The sequence below is a fragment of the Salminus brasiliensis genome, chromosome 11 (genome assembly GCF_030463535.1).
Source record: "Salminus brasiliensis chromosome 11, fSalBra1.hap2, whole genome shotgun sequence".
NCBI lineage: Eukaryota > Metazoa > Chordata > Actinopteri > Characiformes > Bryconidae > Salminus > Salminus brasiliensis.
In genome coordinates, this window is record NC_132888.1 from 3,830,230 (window position 1) to 3,846,467 (window position 16,238).

The 16,238-nt window shown below is 42.7% G+C and overlaps 2 protein-coding genes across 4 annotated transcripts; both read right to left on the reverse strand.

Moving 5' to 3' along the window:
• Positions 1-243: 243 nt before the first annotated feature.
• rwdd3 (RWD domain containing 3) lies at positions 244-5,387 on the reverse strand. 3 transcript variants are annotated; one of them, XM_072691012.1, is made up of 4 exons: positions 5,083-5,387; positions 3,290-3,762; positions 1,765-1,880; positions 244-1,614 (listed from the first exon to the last, which is right to left on the reverse strand). In XM_072691012.1, exons 1-4 carry the CDS (start codon positions 5,165-5,167, stop codon positions 1,503-1,505), a joined length of 786 nt encoding a protein of 261 aa, XP_072547113.1. In that variant the 5' UTR covers positions 5,168-5,387; the 3' UTR covers positions 244-1,502. The 3 variants fall into 3 exon arrangements, 2 of the variants coding, with proteins under 2 accessions (XP_072547113.1, XP_072547114.1); XR_011980577.1 differs by lacking the exon at positions 244-1,614 and adding an exon at positions 1,961-2,155 and having other exon boundaries at positions 1,820-1,880; XM_072691013.1 differs by lacking the exon at positions 244-1,614 and having other exon boundaries at positions 1,795-2,155.
• Positions 5,388-6,815: 1,428 nt separating this feature from the next.
• On the reverse strand, positions 6,816-14,715 carry hccsa.1 (holocytochrome c synthase a). The gene is made up of 7 exons (XM_072691021.1): positions 14,583-14,715; positions 13,082-13,224; positions 10,876-11,042; positions 10,643-10,791; positions 9,925-10,044; positions 9,557-9,643; positions 6,816-8,339 (listed from the first exon to the last, which is right to left on the reverse strand). The coding sequence occupies exons 2-7, from the start codon at positions 13,182-13,184 to the stop codon at positions 8,147-8,149; spliced, it is 819 nt and encodes a 272-aa protein (XP_072547122.1). The 5' UTR covers positions 13,185-13,224; positions 14,583-14,715; the 3' UTR covers positions 6,816-8,146.
• Between the last annotated feature and the right edge of the window lie 1,523 nt (positions 14,716-16,238).

Here is a 16,238-nt window from a genome sequence, read left to right on the forward strand (position 1 = left end):
TTTTTATCATATCTATGATTCCAGAAGAAACAATGAAAGAATAAATGAGCAGGTGTCCCAATACTTTTGTCAATATAGTGTAGTTGGTGTGGCGACAAGCAGACTACCTAGTCAAATACGTACTTAAGTAATTAAGGCTTACATTAAATACTACCCCAGATAAACTGGTTTCCACTGGACTGTTTAGACAGGAGAGTGACCGGCAGACTCTTTCTCCAGAAGAGCAAGAAGAGAGGACGTATCTCCAGAAGTGGGCCTTTAATGGTTAATCTGAGAATCACTGTGGCTGAGAAAAGGTAAAGGTTCACTTAAACACAAGGTTTCAAACATACAATTGATCCAGAACAGAGAACCTCCTGAGGGAAAATGTCAGGCCATCATTGTCCTGCAGTGGCTAACCAGTGAGGGATGATTTTACCCTCAGGGTCCAGTCTGGTCCTGGCTTTCCTTGATGAGCCAGATACGTATAACATCAGCCTTGGGCTCCACTCACACTCTTTAAATAAAGAAAAGGTGCAATGGGCTCAGAGTGACTCAGAGATTTAATGCACTACCACTACGGCCTCGGGGGAGGTCGCGAGTTCGAATCCTGAGCCATGCCGCTTTGCCATTAGCCACAATTGGCCGTGTTCTTCGTGTTCGTGTTTACAGTTTGTAAAGAGGAGGTGGCTGGCTTCTACTGTACCGGAGAAGACGTGGGTTAAGTCCTTAAGGAGCACTGTTAGTGAGTGCTAGGGGGAGCAACGAACCGGTAGGTGAATTGGCAGAACCAGATTGGGAGAAAAATAACCAAATAAAAGGGCTACAAAGGGTTCTATTTAAAGAACACACATTTTGCCCCTCCGACTATAAAGCTGTATACTGAGACACAATACTTGGGCAGGGCTTGCAGAGGACTTGGGGGAGAACTTGGGGGAGAACTTGGGGGAGAACTTGGGGGAGGACTTGGGGGAGGACTTGGGGGAGGACTTGGGGGAGGACTTGGGGGAGGACTTGGGGGAGGACTTGGGGAGGTCGGGGGAGAACTTGGGAAGGCCGGGGGAGAACTTGGGAAGGCCGGGGGAGAACTTGGGGAGGCTGGGGGAGAATTTGGGGAGGCCGGGGAGAGCTTGGAGAGCCTGGGAAGAGCTTGGAGAGACCGGGGAGAGCCTGGGGAGAGCCTGGGAGAGCCTGGGGAGAGCCTGGGGAGAGCTTGGAGAGACCGGGGAGAGCCTGGGGAGAGCCTGGGGAGAGCCTGGGGAGAGCTTGGAGAGAGCTTGGAGAGACCAGAGAGAGCTTGGAGAGAGCTTGGAGAGACCAGAAAGAGCTTGGAGAGCCTTGGGGAGACCTTGGAGAGACCAGAAAGAGCTTGGAGAGCCTGGGGAGAGCTTGGAGAGACTGGGGAGAGCCTGGGGAGAGCTTGGAGAGTGGTTCTTCTGTGGCATCACTCCAAGAACCATTTGTAGCACCTTTATTGTTTAGAATTCAGTACCAGTGGACAGGAGAACCAGATAAGAGTCTATTTACAGTACAGAGAGGACAAACTCTTGGTAGAGCTTCAAGGACCCAACTTCATCAAACTCCCTTTTGAGTTCCTCTGAAGATAAAGAGTCTTTAACTTCAAAAGTTGATATCCTGAAATAAAGAGGAAATGAACGAGAAGAACAAGGAGACATTAAAGAGAGAGAGAGAGAGAGAGAGAGACATATGGAGTGACAGGCTAAATATGAAAAATGAGGTGAATGTTTTTAAGCTGTGTAGAAACACAGGATGGACAGCTCTTACCTCCTGAAATTGTCTGAAAGAGGAATTTCACACAAGACGCTCATCATCTTCTCTTTGCATCGTTTCCCTGATGAGTCAACGTCAACTTTCACTGTCCTCTGGAGGTGGATATACTCCTGTAGAGCAAAAACAGCCACGTCATTAAAAACACCTCCTTGTTTCTACACTGATAGTTTATGCTATCAGCTCTACTGACTATACAGCAGCACTGTGTAGTTCTCCAAGCCCAGACTGTCACCATCTGATCCTCTGTAGACTCTGTTATCAGCCTCCTTTCACCCTGTTTGTTCATCAATGCTCATGACCCCACAGCCTGACCACCACAGAGCAGACTGTAGTATTGTTTGGGTGGTGGGTCAGCATTCTCAGCACTGCAGTGACACTGACTGACCTGGTGGTGGAGAGTGTGCTGGTGTTAGTGTTGTGCTCATGGTGCAAACAGATCAGACACAACACCGCCTCTTTTGTATTTATTTATTTATTTTTAATTCTTGTGTAGTTTTATGTAATGAAATAAATAATTGGGATTTTTATGTTTATTGTATTAAAACTATAATATTTTTCAACCTCTCTTAATCTATTAAACGCTTAAAAACAAGACAATAAGATCTTTGATCACCATGAAGTAGTAATAAATGTATTAATTACATTTTATAAATGATGTATACAGTAGTCAGCAAATCAGCAAAGCTCAAAGGAGTAATTTGTTAAAAAATTCATTAATTTTATTATTATAATTTTTTTTTACCTGAAATAAAGTTGATTCATCGAGATGGGTTTAGTTTTGCAGTGAAGCTTTGAGGCTCCACGACCAATTCTACACATTAACCGTAAATACATAAATACAATAATGGATGTATTTTTTTTTATTGAAAGTTAAGAAAAACAATTTAGTCATTTTGGAGCTTTTCTATTGGTCCATTTATCATGAAATACAGTCAAAATATAAAAAATAGATTAACATTTTATATACCGTGCATATATATATATATATATACACACACACACACACACACACACATATATATATATGCACTGTATATTTTGATATATATATATATATATATATATATATATATATATATATATATACACATATATACATTATATATATAATATGAGACCACTTAATGCTTTTTCTTACATTTGCATCCCTCAAACAGAGCTGAGTTCTGCTGAATCTGCAGACTATGACTGGCATAAAGTCCCAACAGCAATGTGAAAGACTAGTGGAGAGCCGGCCGAGACATGAGAGCTGTTATTCCACTATTCCACGAGGTTATTTCACTATAGTGATTTCTGAATGCTCTCAAAGTTCAGATATTAGGACTGTGTTTAAATCTGAATAATCATTTCTTTACATTATAATTATTATAATTATTTCTTTGCATTACTTGAGCAGCTGTCTTTGAGCAGTCATAGAATACAACAGTATTCTATGATTAATTCTGATTAATCACAGGTTATAATGCTAGCTAGCACGTCTGTAAATATTTGCTAACACCAGTGTGAATGTGTACTGTACCTTAATGCTCTTCCTTTCTCCCTGCAGCAGAATCAGAATAGCCTTCCCCATGAAGAGCCTTCCAGTCAGACCCAACTCAGACGCCCACTTTTCAATCAGTCTGATGTATTTAGCTTTGGACCTCATGTGATCTAAATGAAGCAGTGCTGTCCACAGTCCCTCCGCTGACCCATCTGCTGTGCTCTGGGCCTCGAGGCTGTTGGGTGCTGATGTTGTTAGAAGGTCAGAGAAGTTCTGCTGGAGCCACAGGACCAGCTCGTGGACCATGGGCCTGGCCTGAAGGATGCGTGCTTTACTGAGTAACCCTTCCCTCAGCTCCTGGCACTGTTTCCTGGACAGCTCGCTGGAGCTGACGCTCACGTCCGGAGGAGCGTGCGGGTATTCAGGGGGGAGCTGGAAGAGCAGGCTCAGAGGGGTTTTCTTCTCCTCGGTTTCCATCACGGTGTGGATGCGATAAACAAGGCCTGTTTCAGCTGCACAGAGAACGGGAGCAGCGTTAATATTAATACAGTACAAAAGTATTGGGACACCTGTTCATTCAGTGCTTCTTCTGAAATCCTGTTGATCCTGCTTTTGCTGGAGTAACCACCCTACCTTATCCCAAAGGTACTGGATGGAGCATCACAGTTCTTCCACTGCTCCACAGCTCAACGCTGGGGGGCTTTATACCCCCTATAGCCCACACCTGGCATTAGGCAACATGGTGCCAATAGGGTCATGTTCATAATCTGCTCCAGAGAGTCCTATTCTACTGGCAGTACTTCTGTACAGGGACTAGACAAGCTGTGTGTGTGTGCACACATCTGACATCTGTGTCAGCAGCAATGGGTGCAATTTAAAGTAGCTGAATGCATTCATTAGAAGGGGTGGCCACAAATATGTGGACATTTGTCCGTTCCACCTTAAATGGTGCAGCGGTTACATTCGGGCCCCTCGGGCGCCTCTTCTCCTTCTTAATATTATATTGATTATTAAAGATGGATTAAAGATGGAATAAATATTGTAATGAAAAAGTGTTTCTAGTTCAGTGTTGTAGCTTGGAGTTGTTATAATATTAATATTAATTAATAAAACATTCAATATTATTTTACACATTTTAATGTTTATATAAACACACTTTAAATATAAAAACATAAATTTTAAACAATACATTTGAATTATTATCATGAATAATAATATTATTAATAATAAAGATTAAATTAATCTTGTGATGAAAAAGAAAGTGTTTCTAGTTCAGTGTTGCAGCTTGGAGCTTTTTTAATATTAATATTAATTAATTCACATTACAATAATAGTTCACACAAAAACACATTTTAATGTTAATATAAACATATAACTTAAATATTTAATATACACATAATAAATAAACAAATGTAATATATTATTATTATTACTATTATTATTAATAAAGGTGAAATGAATTTTGTGATGAAAAGGAAACGTGTTTCTAGTTCAGTGTTGCAGCTTGGAGCTTTTTTAATATTAATATTAATGAATAATGTATTTTATATGATTTTTAATTTAATATTTCAATACACATTAAATGTTTAAACACTAATTAAATATTTTAATATAATTTACAGCTCATCAGTATTGTTATTTTACAATATTATTGATATTAATTAATATTAGCATTTAATATTGCTTCATATTTAATATTTTAATTTACATGTTAATGGCTGGAAATGGATCTACTGTTAGCTCCAGCACCCCAGCTGCCCCTCAGCTGCCCCTTAGCCCCCTAGCCCCCCAGCCCCCTAGCCCCCCAGCCCCCCAGCCCCCTCTTTTCTTACCGGACTCCTCAACCACCTCAAACTCCTCCTCTCTGCAGTAAATCGCTGACAGAACCGACAGCTCGTCCATCGCCTCCTCACACATCTGAGCAGAGTCTCAGGATCAGTCTGATCATCATTGATCTCTATCTCTGATCAACTTCTCTGATCTTTATCTCTGATCAACTTCTCTGATCTTCTTCTCTGATCAACTTCTCTGATCTCTATCTCTGATCAACTTCTCTGATCTCTATCTCTGATCAACTTCTCTGATCTTCTTCTCTGATCTGCTGCGGAGAAAACACCGTAAACACTGAACACGTGGGTTTGTGATGGTGCTGAGAATTACTCACTCCGAGCTGCAACACGGAGCTAAGATCAGTTCCGGGCGCCTCTGAAGATCCATCACGGAGTCAAACTAGACTATTATTAATAATATTGATCATCATCATCATCATCATATAAAGAAATAATAAAACAGATGTATGTGTAAATGTATTGTATAATGTTTTACATGTTTAAATATTTTTTAAAAGCATTAAAATGTGCATTAAAATGCTTTATTAATGTATATTCTTATAACAGCTGCAACACTGAACTAGAAACATATAATAATAATAATAATAATAATAATAATAATAATAATAATGTTAATACACAAATATCACATTTATTTATTTTGTATATTTTATTACACACACACACACACACATATATATATATATATATATATATATATATATAATTTTAAATATGTAAATTGTATCTTTATATAAACATTAAAATGTGATTTACCATCATATAAAATGTAAAAAGTATATATAAACATATATATAATATATAGAAATATATATATTATATAAAAAGTTCCATGCTGCAACACTGAACTAGACACACTTTTTTTCACCACAACATTCATTTAACATTTTTAAATATTATTAGTATTATTACTACTACTATTATTATTATTTCATTTTTTTTCTTCTTATGTTTCTATATAAACATTACAATGTGTATTTAGATACTATTAAATGCTTAATTAAAATGAATGACATTATTATGAATAATAATAATAATAACAAACCCGATGGCACTTCAGGTGGTCCTCACAGTGTTGCTAATGTGCTCTTTGGTGGTTTCTAGAAGTTGCTAAGGTATTTGAGGTGTTGACTTAGCAGTTAGAGTAATCCAGAGTTGTGGGTTCAATTCCCGGCACCTCAGTGATGGCTGCCCAGAGCTCTGGGCATGTGTGCTCACTGTCCACTGTGTGTGTGTGTGTGTGTGTGTGTGTGTGTGTGTGTGTGTGCTCACTGCATAGACAAGTTAACTGCAGAGGCAGAGATCACTATGGTATTTGAGGTGGTGGCTAAAGTGTTGTTAGGCCTCTAATCTGAAGGCCTCTGTTACTATTTTGAGAACATATAAGGGTTATAAAGCCCCGACATAATTAGTGGTGAAGCCATTCTGAACTCACGGTGTAGCTTCAGACACTGCATGTTGGAACCTGACTTGCTAGAAATCAAGGATTAATACATTACAAATGTCCCAAAAATGAATCTGAAAACTGACTGATAGAACACTGTCCCACAGACGCACCGTTGGACGAGGAGAGGTTGGGAAATGGGGCAGGTCAAAATGAACAGTGGCTGTTTCAGTTAATAAATACACAGAAATATAAGAGCTGCTCTGAGAACAATAAAAATAATAAAAATATAGAATATAGAAAACTCAGTTTTTTATATTTTACACAGTCGCACACATTCAGATAATGTTTATGCCTGAATATTTTAATGCAAATCTACGAGCTGGCCTGGACTGACCCCAAGTAGATAAATGTGGAGTTGGAGCTCCATCTGTAATAATCCAGAATTAACACAGAGAAAGAGAAGCATGTTACAATATCTTATTAAATCATTACTGTACAGATTATAACTTCTAAATAATCAGCAGTTTATAGAATTGCTTTATAGAATCTCCATTTATTCACATCTGTCAGATTCACTCTTTTCTGTAATTAATTAATTAATTAATTAATTAATTAATTAATTAAGCAAGCATTCATGAACAAGAAACTCCATCATCAACAAAAACTGCAGAATATGAAGTAAAAAAAAGTCCCAAATTAGTCGTCTAAACATAAACTTCAATAAATCCCAAATTTACATTAGCAGTACACTACAGGTGGTTGCTATGGTGTTGCGAATGTGTTCCTAAGAAGTTGCTATAGTATTGTAGGTGGTGGCTATGGCAGTTGCTACAGGATTACAGGTGGTGGCCATGGCAGTTGCTTTAGTACTGCAGGAAATTGCTTTGCGTTGCTACCACAATCCAATGTGGTTGCTATGGTATCCCAGGAGGTTATTATGGCACTTTTGAAGGTAATTCAGGCCGCAGCCAAGTTGATCCAGGTGGTTGCTATGGCATGCGTTATTGGTGTTTCAAGGTGGTTGCTCACATTGGACTATTTTAATCTTTATCTGAATAACGCTGCTGTCCAATGAAAATAAAATAACAACAAAAAACATGTATCTCCATTTTTTCATATCATCCGTTTTTAGTTTTCTCCATCGTTTGAGCCCTGTAGCTGCTCTGTACACTGTGTGAATAATTCCTAATGAACGGACCAATAGAAATGCTCCAAACTGATGTGGATCTTTTTCCATTGACTTCCATTGAAAGCTGAGAAGGTTTTTTCCCTCCTCTGTAAAATTGCTCTTTTAGAGACGCATGTTTTTCATTGGACAGCGACGATGTCTGAATTCTCCAAAATCACATCAGTCTCACTTCGGTTTCTCTCTCTCGTGAATAAATTCCACAAACAGTAAAATAATTCAAGCATTAATGAACAAGAAACATCGACCAGACTCACAGAATATGAAGCAGAAGCCTCAGATTGACCTCAGAGGAAGCAGATCTGTGATCTCACTGAATTCAGATAAACCTCTAAGGCTATAAGAAGGTCATGTGACGCTTGTCGTGGTTTTCCACACCTCCCAGCACATCCTGTTAAAGTTACACTGGGTAAAGCAGAGTGCTGAAATGACCCCCCCCAGTCTCAGTCCTCTACACTCTCAGCAGCACTGCTTCAGGAGGAGGTCCATCTCCACCAGGCCACCTTCATGCGATCCCAGACTGCCTCTAAAGAGTCAAACGCTGGACGGACGTCTAGGATGGTGTGATTGGAGCCCTGGCCTCCATCGTAGTAGTCGATCACATATCTGACTTCTTTTCCACACCGGTCGACTATCCAGTCGTGTCTGTCAAACGGCAGCTCATGCCTGCAGAACAGTGAAGTTTATTAGATTACATTCAATTATTAATAATATATTATATTATAGAACTATACAGGGACACACAAACATACTGAAGTCACAGACATAGCAGACCTTTAATAGGCATTAATTGCCAGGTGGTTGCTAACATGTTCCTGGTGGTTGCTAAGTTGTTATGTGGGAGCTCTGGCATTGTGAAAGTATTCTATGTGGTTGCTAAGGTGTTCCTGGTGGTCAATATATTTTAAATGGTTGCTAAGGTGTTCCTGGTGGTCAATATGATATTTCAGGTGGTTGCTCAGGTGTTTTTCAGTGGGAGCTCTGGCATTATGAAAGCATTTTATGTGGTTGCTAAGGTGTTCCTGGTGGTTAATATGATATGCCAGGTGGTTAACATGATATTTTAAGTGGTTGCTAAGGTGTTCCTGGTGGTTAATATAATGTGCCAGGTGGTTAACATGATATTTTAAGTGGTTGCTAAGGTGTTCCTGGTGGTTAATATAATGTGCCAGGTGGTTAACATGATATTTCAAGTGGTTGCTATGGTGTTCCTGGTGGTTAATATAATGTGCCAGGTGGTTAATATGATATTTCAGGTGGTTGCTCAGGTGTTGTTCAGTGGAAGCTCTGGTATTATGAAAGTATTTTATGTGGTTGCTATGGTGTTCCTGGTGGTCAATATGATATTTCAGGTGATTGCTCATGTGTTAAATAGGAGCTCTGGCATTGTGAAGGTATTCTGTTTGGTTGCTAAAGTGTTCATGGTGGTTAATATGATGTGCCAGGTGGTTAATGTGATAGTTCAGGTGGTTGCTCAGGTGTTGTTAAGAGGGAGCTCTGACATGATGAAAGCATTTTATGTGGTTGCTAAGGTGTTCCTGGTGGTTAATATGATATTTAAGATAGTCAATATTATATTTCAGGTGGTCAATATGATAGTTCAGGTGGTTGCTCAGGTGTTGTTAAGTGGGAGCTCTGACATTATGAAAGCATTTTATGTGGTTGCTAAGGTGTTCCTGGTGGTTAATATGATATTTAAGGTGGTGAATATTATAGTTCAGGTGGTCAATATGATAGTTCAGGTGGTTGCTCAGGTGTTGTTAAGTGGGAGCTCTGACATTATGAAAGCATTTTATGTGGTTGCTAAGGTGTTTCTGGTGGTTAACATGATATTTTAAGTGGTTGCTATGGTGTTCCTGATTGTCATCACAAATGACACTCACCCCATCCAGTGACGAAGGCGCGCTCTGGGAGTGAAATCCTTTGCTTTCCCTCCAAACTTCAGAAGCGAAGGTCCACATGGGCAATCCCTGCAGAAGAGCAGAGTCAGTCAGCAGTGCTCAACGAGCCACTGAGAATGAACGAGAACCTGGTAACTGGGTGTGGGACCAGTGGAAGGCATCAGTCCATCACAGTCACCCAGTTCCTGTACTGGGAAACTGGATTACTGAGTCCTTTCTTGGATTTATTAACCAGTCGCCTCCAAGACAAATATTTGGATCTTCTCAAGATCAGCCACTGGTCACATTTACTGATAAGCTGAAAGTCATTTATGGAACGCAGCATCAGCTCCACCCAATATGGGACCTACTTTAAATGCAGCGCCTCCCATCTCAAGATCTCCTTCCATGCCTGTTCGTTGTTCTGGTTGTGGATCTTAATGATGTTGGTCATGTCGTTCTGAGAGATGTCTTGCTCTCTCCAGCGCCACCTGGTGGATATTTAAACACAGCGCAGTTTGTTAACCAAGATATCCGCTTCCTCCAGACTGTTAAATCAGATTTATACAAACAAAAGTACTGCTTTTAGCTACACTTCATGGACAAAAGTATTGGGACAGCCCATTCTAAACCCACAGGCATTATTAATATGGAGCCGGTCCCCTTTTGCAGCTCTCGGCCCTGACCCCGCTCTGTAACTTTACGTGGTCTGACAGACACTCGGTGGACACTGAGCTGCTCTCTGTGAGCTGTTCCTCCTAAACTCTTCCACTGTTCAATAATAACACCACTCACAGCTGATGGAGGTCTAAGATCTAGGAGGGAAGGTCTAAATTTCACCAGCTGACTTGTAGTTGTTGGTGCAGCGGTGTCTCCTATTACATACAGAACCACGCTGGAGTTCAGTGAGCTCTTCAGAACCTCCCGTTCTTTCACTGATGTGTGGAAGAAAGACAGACTGCAGGAGTAGGGGCTTGATTTTATACACCTGTGGCAATGGGACTAAATCAGACACCTGAATTCACTGATTAAGAGGTGTGTCCAAATACTTTTGTCCATTTATTTATTGATTTATTATTTTTAGCTTACCCTTTCCTCAGCATAGCGTTCCAGAACATCTGCTCAGAAGGGTAGACCCAGTTGTTGTTTGAACCACCACGCGGAATATTGGACTCCTCTCTCTTTACAGACAGAGGAAAAGGCTGACCAAGCGAAGGCTGCTGGTTGGGTGGAGGCATCTGTAACCAAAAGGACAATAATGAGGCCACTGGTGTAGCGGCAGGAGAAGGACCAAGCTGACCGTTCATTTTGCTTCCATGTACCATATTGGCAGGGTTGATATCAGACACCGGGTTCTGGGTTCCACTAGAAGCTTTCACTGGACACTCCACAAACTCGTAGGCTCTATCTTGATGTGCTGGAACCTCTGGAACCTTTGGATGCTCTTTAGCTGATGTCTGGTGCATTGGGCACTCAGGTGGAGGTGAACCTAAGACACAAAGATACAAACGATGAACTGCTAAAAAAGACAGCTGGATAATTTGGTATTTCTGGAATATTCATATAAAAAAAAACTCACATTATATGGACAAAAGTATTGGGACACTTGCAGATTTCATTATTTCTTACAAAATCAAGGTGATTCTGCATTTGTTGGAGTAACTGTCTCTACAGTCCAAGGAAGTAGACTTCCTACTAGACTTAGGAGGAGCATTGCTGTGAGGATTTGATTGCAGTGTTAGTGAAGTCAGGTCAGCTTAAAGTACTGGCTGGAGCTCCACCATCCATCATTCCAGGGAACGCAGTTCTTCCACTGTTCCACAGCTCCTCAATGCTGGGGGGCTTTATACCCCTCTCTAGCCCACGCCTGGCATTAGGCAGCATGTGCCAATAGGTTCATGTTCATAATCTGCTCCAGAGGCAGTACTATTGGCAGTACTTCTCTACAGGGACTAGACAAGCTGTGTATTTGCACATCTGCAGCAGAAGCAATAGGTGCTAGTCAAAGTACTACTGAATGCATCCACTAAAAGAGGTGTCCACAAACATTTGGACAGAAGTACACTTTTAAAAAGGAGGTTTCTATAAAATGGAAGCTTTTAAAGGTTTACTGAAGTGGTTATTAATGGAGCCAAAGGTGGTTCTTCTATGGCTTAGCTTTTAGAGCTCCGGGATATAGATGACAGGGTTGTGGGTTCGATACCGGGCTCGGCAGGCTGCCACTGTTGGGCCCTTGAGCAAGGCCCTTTACCCTCTCTGCTTCTTGTGTGCTGGAGTTGGCTGCCCACCGCTCTGGTTGTGTGTGTGCTCACTGCACCTAGTTCACTAGTGTGTGTGTGTGTGTGTGTGTGTGTGTGTGTGTGTGTGTTTCCTACCACAGATGGGTCAAATGCGGAGGACACATTTCGCTGTACAGTGACAGATATGTGCACCTTTACCTTTACAGTATATCAATGACAGTTTCAAGTTGTGCCAGAAGGGGGCAGCAAAGCCTTGAGGATTTCTCCTCACCCTATTCTGAGATTTACAGATTTGTTGTTGTTGTTAATAATAATAATAATAATAATAATAATAATTAATATTAATAACTATTAATATTAATATTATTAATAATAATAATAATAAACAATGCATGCATGTCAATCATGTCAGGTTTGGAGATTTGGTTGCCCGTAGTCTGGACACAATGGAACTGTAAGCTTGAGCAGAGCACCAGTCACACTGCAGCTCCAGTAAGAGTCGATGGGACCCCTGGTGCAGTTCATTGAGCTCTTTTTCCCTACTGTCTATCCAGTGAATCCACGGGCCCTATTTTAGCGACCTTTAGGGGAGCTGTCAACCGTGCACAGCGCAGTTTGATTTAGGGGGCGTGTCGGTGTGTCTTTGCTATGGTAACGACGGGAAAAGTTCGCCTTGTTCGGCCGGAAACTCCCAAAAGTCCTGTACTGAGTCTCTTCATGAATCATGGGTGTGTTCAATCAGTGCGTCTCTCGCTGTTCCCTTTAACGGCCAGGTGCGGTCAGACTGACCTTGGCGGGTTGTTATTTCAGTGGTGTAAAGCGTGGGGGGGTGTACGAGCGTCGGGCTGCACGTGCCTGTGTTGACGTTTCACTGCCGAGACAGCAACAAACGAACGTCTGACTGTTGACGAACGAACGTCTATCTAGACTGTTTTCAGTCAGTGGAGCTCCTGCTGTGCTTTCCTCTGCTGGGATACACAGCAATACTCCAGAAACTGACCTGAACACCCCTCATTTCGAGACCACCGCGCCCATCAGCGCAGAGATATTCACGAGCAGCGCTGCTTGAAACAGACGGTTGGAGGTGTGTGAGATAGCAATGAGCATTGCAGCACTTCTTGTGCAGGGTGTAACAGTGGGATAATCCTATATGTCCCCTTAGGAACCAATAAAGCTGTCCCTTCCTCGTTCCTGGACACACGGACTTCAGATCTGAGAGTTTGAGGCTAATTTGTGATTACTGGACTCTCCCAGTAAATGAACATTACCAAGAGCAGTAAGAACTCACTCTTTTTGGTGTCCTGGTGCATGGGGCAGCCCGGTGGTGGAGCTTGGCCTACGTCAGACATCACAATGCCCTGAGCTTTAACGGTGTCCAGAAGACTCGGCATAGTCTTCGCCAACTGTCGTCTGAACAGACTCTCTCAATCTCTACAGCAGAAGACAATGAGGGACAAAAAAATAACACAATTAGGATCAATAGATTAAAAAGCAGCACAAAACAAAGAGATTCAGCAGATAAACCAGTAAAACCAGTAAGTGTTAGAGTTCAATGGGACGGAGTAAAAATCTTAAGACATCAGACATTGACTTTAGCTGGTCTACTATCTTCAGCAGCCTCACCAAGCTCGTCAATCAGTATGATCAGCACGACCAAGCCGGTAAAGATCCAAGCTTCCAAGATGATCAACCAATATGATCAAGCCAGTTGACCAGCATGGACAACGTGGTCAATCACTGTGAGCACCCAGGTCGACCACCATGGCCAGCAGCGCCAAGCTGGTCCACTAGCATAGCCAAGCTGGTCGCCCCCCCCCCCCCGGCCACCCTGGTTGACCACTGTGGACAGCATGGCCAAGCTGGTCGCCCACCATGACCAAGCTGGTCTACCAGCAAGGCATGGTCGCCCACCCCGGCCACCCAGGTCGACCACCATGGTCAGCATTGCCAAGCTGGTCGCACACCCCGGCCACCCTGGTTGACCACTGTGGACAGCATGGCCTAGGTGGAAGCCCACCATGACCACGGTGCTCCACCAGCATGGCTTATGCTTTCATTCGAGTGTGATGGACTAGCTGATCTATCTGCATGACCTTCATCAAGCTGGTTGGCAAGGTGGTCATACTGGTTGACTAATTTAGCAAAGCTTGACCAGTTTGCTCTGGCTTGTCATACTGGTGGACCGGTCAACAAACCTGTTCATACTGGTTGACTAGCTTTGTCAGGCTGGCCATGCTGGTGGAGCACTGTGGTCATGGTGGGCGACCAGCTTGGCGATGCTGGCCACGGTAGGCGACATGGGTGGCCATGCTGGTGGCCCGACAAAGCTGGTCAACCAGTATGAACAGGTTTGTTGACCAGCATGATCATCTTGACCACACTGGTCCACCAGTATGACAAGCCAGAGCAAACTGGCCAAGCTTTACTAAACTAGTCAACCAGTGTGACCACCAACTCTCAAGTCCATCACGCTCACATCAATAGCTACACTGCTTAACCAGCTGGCTTACCAGCAGGGTTTCACCTGGATGACCAGCATACACACCTTGACCATCAAAGCCCAGGTGAGAAACCATCCAGAGCTGGTCTGAAGCTGGATTTCTCGGCAGGATTTGAACGTTAACTGGTATTTTGAGGACTGATCTGCTGGGTCTGACTCTGACTCTGACTCTGACTGTTACCCAAGAGTCCTTGTAGGACAGCAGAGCAGAGCACCACACCACAGCGCAGCGCACAGACAGCAGCTGGCCATGCTGACCCTCACACCCCCATAAGCGCCCATACCTTACCTCTCTCCTACAGACAGAGCTCGCCTGACCTCTGCAGACCTCTGCAGACCTCTGACATTAGAAGTGCAATTCTTGAAGCCAGGATCTTCTCAATGTCGCCACATTCACCCTGCATGGATCCTCTTCTTTTGCCGGCCCATTGGTGGCCCACGTGACTTTGAGCCTCTACACTGCCCCCTGCTGGACTGGAGTCGACAGTGTTCATAGGGAAGTCCACAGAATATGCAGAGGTTCTGCAGTGTTCCTCAGAGTTCATGGAGTGTGTGTGTGGGTGTGTGTGTGTGTTGCCTTGCTGCCATGAGTGTCATCAGGCAGGGTTGGGAGTGGGTCCACCATCCAAATATATCCAGACGAGCAGCTCTAAGCTCTTATGAAGGTCAAAAGCCCAGGTCTTTGACTTCAGTGTAATTGCTTGGCTACGTAGTGTCACACCTACCAAGGACCTACCAGATTTGAAGGCCTCTGGTCTGGAGGAGGGTTAGCGCTACATATATCCATCAACATATGAGCTACAGCCTCTAACTGTACACCGGTGAGGTGGAGCTACAAGGCAAGGGTTTCTAATAAATTGGCCAGAAAGTGTAGGCAGCTGCATTCCTTAATAAACTGTGCAGGACTGCTTTCTAAGATTCTCCAGAGGCTTTGGCCCCGTCCCATTTTTCACCCTAAGCCCTAGGCTCCTCCTGGAAGTGCACCGGGAAGGCCCTCACCCACATCTCCTCCCATACATGTGAAGCCAGACACCCCCTCTTTTCCAACGGCCACCAACGCAGCCGGGGGGATCATTTCCGGGCAGCCGACACGCTCGGGGGACAGCGCCGGGTCCCCAGCTCCACCACACCAGCTAACAAACGCCTGTATGCTGGCCAACATTGCTTAACAGTGATGAGGGGCGAGAGCGCCATCTGCCTATCTGGAGAGAGAGCGGAGGGCCAGTTGTGCTCCCTCTGACTCCGGCTGCTGATGGCACAGCAACCCCCAGGCCATAGTGGAAGCGCATTAGGCCGCTGATAAAGAAGAAAGTGATAGATCCAGTCTTAAAGATGACTGTTTACTGTGTTTCTGCACCAAAATAAAACACAAAGTTGATTTATTTGGAAAGATTGAAGTGGAAAAAAAATCAGACGTCATTTAATTCAAGTTAAAACTTTGTTTATCAGCATTTATTGATATTAAAGAGCACTTCCTCAGTTTCCTCCCACTTCATCCAACTCTACATTCTAACATTTCCAACATTTCATTACATATTTCACCACCTTTTTACCTTTTTGCATATTTTTGTTTTTGCATAAAATGCCAAGATACCATTTACTGAGTACATACACACAACCTAGCCCATTCATATCATCACTGTCATGCAAAAACCTTGTTTTTTACTTTTCAATAAAACTTGACTCTATGACTCGTCCTTTACGTCATACCCACATTTCCATTGATGACTGACCAATAGAAATGCTCCAAAATGACTTGCAATGAAATCTTTTTCCATTGACTTCCATTGAAAGCTAAGCCGGTTTTTCCCTCCTCCTGTAAAGTTGCCATTTTAGAGATACAAGGTTTGAGTGACCGTGACGATATACATGGCTAGCGCCCATTCCAGAGTACAGTCCATAGTTAAAGTCAGGTATATAGGCATGCATGGTCCCTTTAGTATAA